At 47.6% G+C, this 7,791-nt stretch overlaps 1 protein-coding gene across 1 annotated transcript; it reads left to right on the top strand.

The window, feature by feature from the left end:
- Positions 1 to 7,091, top strand: LOC309363259 (vomeronasal type-2 receptor 26-like; the record flags this gene model as incomplete). Its single annotated transcript, XM_081899364.1, has 5 exons — positions 1 to 212; positions 3,094 to 3,424; positions 3,944 to 4,750; positions 5,790 to 6,017; positions 6,816 to 7,091. 5 exons carry the CDS (start codon positions 1 to 3, stop codon positions 6,948 to 6,950), a joined length of 1,713 nt encoding a protein of 570 aa, XP_081755490.1. The 3' UTR covers positions 6,951 to 7,091.
- Between the last annotated feature and the right edge of the window lie 700 nt (positions 7,092 to 7,791).

Here is a 7,791-nt window from a genome sequence, read left to right on the forward strand (position 1 = left end):
ATGATCTTGCTGCTGCTGCTCCTACTGCTGCTAATGCCCAGCGGAGCAAATGGGATGCTGAAAGCCAAATGTCCAGTGGAGGTCTTCAGGCAAAAGGATGCACTGAATTATTACAGGCCAGGAGACCACCTCATTAGTGGCATCATCGCTCCGAAAATTGCTAAATTCGAACCATATGTCCTTTCCTGGCCACCCACAACTAAGATTGGCAGGTAAGTGACCCGCCCATCTCCTTCCTTTGTCCCTCTGTTGGGAGGGAGATTTAGAACTTGAGAAGAGCCCACTGGATGGTCCCTCCAGTCCAGCATCTTCATCTCACAGTGGCCATGCTAGCAGGATTGGCGCACAAGGGCACATCCCCCTACTGTGCTTTCCAGCAACAATAGCGAGAAAGCCAAAAGCCAGAGGAGAGCTGAGAGTTTTGGGGCTGCAATGTGACCTAGGAGCAAGCAGAGAAAGAGAGCCATGTTGGATCTCTCCTTGAATCCGAGGCCGTGGCGTTGGGGTGTTAATGCTGTGAAGCCTTCCATCGTGGGCTCAGGTTCTGTATTTGTGTAAATAAACCCTATATCCTAAAGACACCACTGTCTCCGCAGTACTTCATTCCCAAAAGGAAACACGAACCCTGGGTAACCCCTAAAATCTTACATAGCTGGGAGATTGGGGCGGTGTGCAACACTGGTATCAGAAGTGGGATCTGTGTTTCCTAGAGGAGAGCCAGTGAGTGAGGTGTGCCAGAGTTGAAATGGAGGGAGAAATAGCAACACTTCTTGTGCAGCTTGAGAAAATTGGAGCCGTGGCTAAACCAGCAGCTTGACAGAGCAGACCCGCTGCTGGCGGAGTGAACGAGAAGTCTCAGTGGGGAGGAAAGCGTGACTCCCTGCAAGATAAGGGCCCTGCTGGATGAGATGAGCTACAGGGGGTTAGACGTGAACTAGGAGCCCAGCTGCTGAGGGGCTTGGACAGCAAAGAGACAGGCAGGAGCTGAGGAGCTTCTGCTAGTTGATTTCTTAACTCCCTGGGGGCCTGCTGTGGAAAAAGGGGTGCAAGGGGAAAGTGCCTCAGTGGAGGGCAAACAGCAGGATGGAGAAGAGCTGCTGCTGCTAGATCTCTTCAGGTGGGTGGGGTCATGGGAACAGCTGGCTCCTGCTGAATTGGGTGAGATAAAACCCTTCAATGATTTTCCCCCTTGGGGGCTGCTCCAAGATGACCTTGTGGGGTGAGGACCAGTCCCTGTACTGGGTGCAGGTCTTAAGCAAGCCACAGCAGCCAGGGTCATCCAGGATCCTATAAGTTTGGGGTCCAAGAGCCATTATGGATATTATCTACCTCTATCAAAGAGGCATTGGGAGTAAGCCAAGAGTGGAATTTCTGGCTAGCAACTTGGGTGAACTGCGCCAGCTGATCTTGAAGATGGTCCCCCCAGATAAAGACTTATGGAAGTGCTTTGATATGGAGTTTGGGGAAGCGGGTGAAGTGGACTGGCTCCGGGGCAGTAAGAGGGGGAAAGGTGAAGGCGACCACCAGTGTGCCAGAGAGACTCCCTGGGACTGGAATGTGATTTTTTGACGCCTCTGTTCCACAACCGCATGGCAGGCCAACGGGATATTGAAGGGCTCCCAAAAGATTAAATCTATGATTTTAGCCCCGAAATCATTGCTGATCTACTTGAACTGAGAGCCCTGTGAAATGCCAAGACAAAGAGCCATGCAGGCAACAAACTGCATGGTGTTGGGGTTTGTGTTTTTGTTTACTTACTTTCTGCAGGGATCCTTCAAGTTTTGGCCATGGTGTATGAAATGCTGTTGATTTGTGCTTTTTGCATGTTTTTGTGGGAATGGGTTGGTGGTTTTTAGGAACTGTTCAGATAACTGTGTGTGTGAAAGCTGCTCTGTGCTGCAGGAGCACAAGAATGAGCAAGGCCTTTGGTTAACGCAGCTCAGGTACCGAGGTTTGAATCCTGGCTGAAAGATGTCAGAAATTCATCATATTTGGGCTGCCCAATGTGAGTGACTGGGTAAGCTGCTCCAGAACGCAGAATTGTGGCTAGGGAGTGTTCGCCAATGAGAAAGAGCCTGAAGAGATGGATTTGCTTGAAGCTGTTACCATACTAAAAGGTAAAGGGACCCCTGACCATTAGGTCCAGTCGTGGCCAACTCTGGGGTTGTGGCACTCATCTCGCTTTATTGACCGAGGGAGTCAGCGTACAGCTTCTGGGTCATGTGGCCAGCATGACTAAGCTGCTTCTGGCAAACCAGAGCAGCACACGGAAACGCCGTTTACCTTCCCGCCAGAGCGGTACCTGAATTCTAACTGAATTCTAATTCTAATTATCTACTTACACTTTGACGTGCTTTCGAACTGCTAGGTTGACAGGAGCAGGGACCGAGCAACGGGAGCTCACCCCATCGCGGGGATTCGAACCGCCGACCTTCTGATCAGAAAGTCCTAGGCTTTGTGGTTTAACCCACAGCGCCACCCGCGTCCCGTTACCATACTAGGTTGCTTAAAAGTCTAATTGTGTTCTACTTCACTATCTTGTCTTTCTAGAGGGAAGCTGCATTTTGCTGTTTGATTGGACCTATGGGGACAGGTTTCTGGTTCTGGGGTGGGGTAGCATTATGAGCTTATGGGTGCCAGATCCCTGTAATTCTTCGATTCAGCAAGTGTTAGAATTCAGTCAAGGCTCCTCTAATCCTTGGAATCAGCAAGTGTTCAAATCGAATCAAGGCTTTTAATTTTTGGAATGAAAAAAATGAAGTGTAAGGAGGACAAACGAAGGGCTCTGTGGGAGACATTAAATGGGTGGGGTCTCTCCCTCAACTCACCCATCCTCAACTCACAGATAGTGAGAAGGACAAAAGTCAGAGGGAAGCTGAGACTTTTGAGAAAGAGAGATACCACAGTCACAGCTATGTGGTAGGACTCGAACCACTGGCTTCAAGTTACAATAAAGGAGATTCTGAATCTCCTTTGTCGCCTGCTTGTGAGCTTCCCTTTGGGGTGACTGGTTGCCGACTGTGAGAACAGGAAGCTTAACTTGATGGACCACTGACCTGCACTGCTGGTGCAGAATTCGCCTTGCACTCTTAGAAATAAGGGGAAGGAGAATGGCCGCCTGAGACCACTTTTTGCTTGCAGCTGGAAATTGTGGCAGATCCTGTCGTTTTTGTTTGCCACCCAGGAGATCAACCAGGACCCCGGGCTCTTACCCAACGTCAGCCTGGGCTACAACATCTACGAGACCTATTTCAACAAGAGTATGACCACTGACGCCACCCTTGACCTGCTGGCTGGTGGAGAAAGCCATATTCCGAACTACAATTGCAGAGGGCAGAATAACCTGCTGGCTGTTGTTGAAGCGGCTTATTCTGAAATCTCCAGACTGATTTCAACCATGTTGAGCATCTACAAAATCCCACAGGTAGATTTGAGATGGGAGGCCAGCTGAGTAAAATTCTTATTTGTGGTTGCTTCTGCCAAGTAAAAAAAAGGTGGGGGGGCATCCCAAAATACACCAATGGACAGCAATAGCCTTTAAAGCAATTTGGATCTGATTTGAAAAAGACCTCTTCCTTTGCCTCCCTTTTGTTATGTTAAATTCTATATAACCTGGTTGGCCACGTGTACAAGCACTGTGCTATGCTATCTGTAAACCATTTTCTAACTGAGATGGATCCAAATGGTAGTTTATTCCAAATTTGTTCCTAGAGTTATTCCTCTAATTCTTCTCCAGAACCGATTAGTGTAGAGGTCTCTGTGTTCATATAATCCCACTCTTTCCCACCTAGCAAATGAGTCTGATTTAGGCGCTGTGTGAAAGGAAGAATGAGAGAATGCGGATCCAAGCTGAGATACAGAGGAGAATTGAACCAGTGATCCACATAGCCAAGGCTCCTTTTATGTTTTCCTGAAAATAAAACACAAATCCTTTTCTTACTAGGTCAGTGTTGGCTTTGCCACTCATGTCCTTAGCGACAAAACCCAGTTCCCTTTCGTCTACACAATGGCCCCAAATGAGGAAACTCAGTACTGTGGGATTGTCAAGTTGCTCCTGCATTTCGGATGGACGTGGGTTGGCCTCTTCGCTCCAGACAACGACAATGGAGAGACTTTCATGAACGCCGTCAGGCCGCTGATGACCAGTAGTGGGATTTGTGTGGCCTTCTCGGAAAGAGTCCTTCACGTCACCCTATCCGAAATGTCACAGAGTGAACCACCTGCCCTGTGGAGACGAGCCAACGTATTTGTTTACTATGGGGATGCTGAACACCAGTTTGGTCCCATTCTCATGATACAGCGCATTCTTGGAAAGGTGTACGCAGGGGCGAAAACCTGGATCACAACAGATATCCAGGGCATCAGTTCAATCTTGTTTTCTGATACCCAGGACTTCCTGCTCATCCATGGTGCTTTGTCCTTTGTAATGAAGACCAAACAAAGGGGGGCGCACAAGCACTATCAACCAGACTTATTTGCTTCTCTGCGGTTTTGGCAGAAAGCATTCAACTGTTCGTGTTCAACAGATGAGTTGCCTGTGAGAGGTTGGACAAGATGCACGGAGAAGGAGGAACTGGAGACTCTGCTCAAAAAGGATCCCGATGAAACCATGTCTCGTGAGAGCTACAGCATTTATTACAGCGTCCAAGCCTTGGCTCAGGCCTTAAACACTGCATATTCATTCAGATCCAAGTGGCCAGTGGCTGGTGGAAGAGACAAGTGGAGCCTTCAAAGGCTACAACCATGGCAGGTATTTCCATTCTCCTTTTGCTATAAATTGCAATCCATTGTCCAGTCCGGGAGTCCTGATCCAGAATTATAGTTGTGCTTAGCCTCCTCTTCCTCTTCCTCCTCCTCTTCCTCCTCCTGCATAAAGATAATAATAATAATAATAATAATAATAATAATAATAATAATAATAATAATTTATTATTTATACCCCGCCCATCTGGCTGAGTCTCCCCAGCCACTCTGGGCGGCTCCCAATCAGTGTTAAAAACAATATAGCATTACATATTAAAAACTTCCCTGAACAGGGCTGCCTTAAGATGTCTTCTGAATGTCAGGAAATTCTTTATCTCTTTGACATCTGATGGGAGGGCGTTCCACAGGGCGGGCGCCACTACCGAGAAGGCCCTCTGTCTGGTTCCCTGTAGCCTCACTTCTCGCAATGAGGGAACCGCCAGAAGGCCCTCGTCGCTGGATCTCAGTGTCCGGGCTGAACGATGGGGGTGGAGACGCTCCTTCAGGTATACAGGACCGAGGCCATTTAGGGCTTTAAAGGTCAGCACCAACACTTTGAATCGTGCTCGGAAACGTACTGGGAGCCAGTGCAGATCTCTCAGAACCGGTGTTATGTGGTCCCGGCGGCCACTCCCAGTCACCAGTCTAGCTGCTCCAATACTTTGGCCACCTCATGAGAAGAGAAGACTCCCTGGAAAACACCCTAATGTTGGGAAAGATGGAGGGCACAAGGAGAAGGGGATGACAGAGGATGAGATGGTTGGATGGTGTTCTTGAAGCTACTAACATGAGTTTGATCAAACTGTGGGAGGCAGTGGAAGACAGCAGTGCACTCTGGTAGATGGGGTCATGAAGAGTCGGACACGACTAAACAATATATAATTTTTCTTTGGCTCATTTTTCCGCACGTGTCAATCCTCCCTTTGGGTATAATTTGCCCAAACACACAATGGACGGGCACTATTAGGAAGTTTGCACACAATCCCACTGTTGTCATATGGAGCTGTTGCGCTTTCTGAATGCTGGCGCTTTCTCTGCCGTTCCAGTTCCACACTTTCTTGAAAAAAACCCAGCCTTCAAATTATTCCATGGGAGAGTTTTATTTTGATGAGAACGGGGAGATTCTGGCCAATTTCAACCTCGTGAACTGGGTCCTGTTCCCCAATCAAACTCGAGCCAGAGTGAAAATTGGGAGCGTCGAGGGGCAGGCATCCTCCAATGTCAAGTTTACCATCAACCCAGAAGCCATCGTATGGCCGTTGCAGTTTAACAAGGTATTTAAAAAAAATAAATGTATTTCAATAATTTTAGAATTGTCTTTAACATTTCAAAACTCGACTTCCTTTCCTTCCTTTCCTTCTGTATCTTTTCCCAGTAAGCTTTAATCTTACTTCAAGACTACCATATATGATAAAAATGAACCTTTCTCTTTACATTTCCAACCCTTGTTTGATTTTGATTTATACATTTTTGCCAATTTATGTGGTGTTAGATACCATCATTATAACATTTTTTTCATATAATTTCCCTGGTACCTCGGGTTACAGACTCTTCAGGTTACAGACGCTTCAGGTTAGACTCCACTAACCCAGAAATCGTACCTCGGGTTAAGAACTTTGCTTCAGGATGAGAACAGAAATCGCATGGCGGTGGCAGCGGGAGGCCCCACTAGCTAAAGTGGTATCTCAGGTTAAGAACAGTTTCAGGTAAGGACGGACCTCCTGAACTAATTACGTTCTTAACCCGAGGTACCTCTGTATTTAAAACTTCCCTAAACAGTTGTCTTTTAAAAGTAAAATAGTTGTTTTATTGCCTTAACATCTGCTGGGAGGGTTTCCACAGGGCAGGTGCCACTACCGAGAAGGCCCTCTGCCTGGTTCCCTGTAACCTCATTTCTCACAGCAAGGGAACCGCCAGAAGGCCCTCGGCGCTGGACCTCAGTGTCTGGGCTGGATAATGGTGGTGGAGATGCTCCTTCAGGTATACAAATTTTTAAACCACATTAACAAATCCTATGGACACAAATACTCCTTAGGCTTCCCGCTTAACGCTCCTTTTCTCTCTCTCTTTAGACTGTGCCCGTTTCCAGGTGCACTGAAAGCTGCCACCCTGGATTTGCCAAGGAGATCCAGGAAGGGCAGCCAGTTTGCTGTTACGCTTGTGTTCAGTGTACAAAGGGGGCCATCTCTACTCAGGAAGGTGGGTGACTCTTAAGAAGAGTCTGTGTGGTGTAGTGGTTAGAATGTTGGATTCAAACCTGGGACACACGGGTTCAGATCCCCACTAAAAATAAGGCTCACTGGGTGACTGTGGGCTATTCACTGCCTCTCTTCCTAACCTACCTTATATACAGGGTTGTTGTGGGGATTAAATGAGGAGGGCAAGAACCCATGTAATGCCACCTTGAGCTGCTGGGGGAAAAGGTGGAATACAAATGTAAGTTTGCACTCCTGTCTCAGCGGGACAGCAGCTGCATGTGGAGGAGCGGAGACCTGAACCCAGTTCACTGCATTATGAGTCTACCGCCCTTAACCACTACACCACACTGGCTCTCTGCATGTAAGATTTTGCATGCAAAGCACGACCTCTTCCAATGAACTTTTCCCTCTCTCCATCCCTGCTATACATCCTTGCCTTTAGCCTCTCCCATATTTTCCCTAATATATTGGAATATGGACAGTTATAGGGGTGAATGATACTAACGCCATTCTCCTTCTCAGATGCAAACCACTGCACCAGATGCCCAGAAGAACAGCATGCAAATCAAGCAAGAGACAAATGTGTCCCCAAGATTATTACCTTCCTCGCTTATGAAGAACCTTTGGGGATCCTCCTGGCTTCCTTTGCCCTCTTCTTGTCTTTAACCACATGCTTTGTGTTAGGACTTTTCATCAAATTCCTGAAAACTCCAATAGTCAAAGCCAACAACCGGGATCTCTCCTACACCCTCCTCCTCTCTCTCCTGTTCTCCTTTTTGTCCTCCTTCCTGTTCATTGGCCGGCCAAGGAAAGTGACCTGCCTTCTCCAACGAACATCATTCAGCATCAT

Source organism: Podarcis melisellensis (genome assembly GCF_964234715.1).
Source record: "Podarcis melisellensis genome assembly, chromosome: 2".
NCBI lineage: Eukaryota > Metazoa > Chordata > Lepidosauria > Squamata > Lacertidae > Podarcis > Podarcis melisellensis.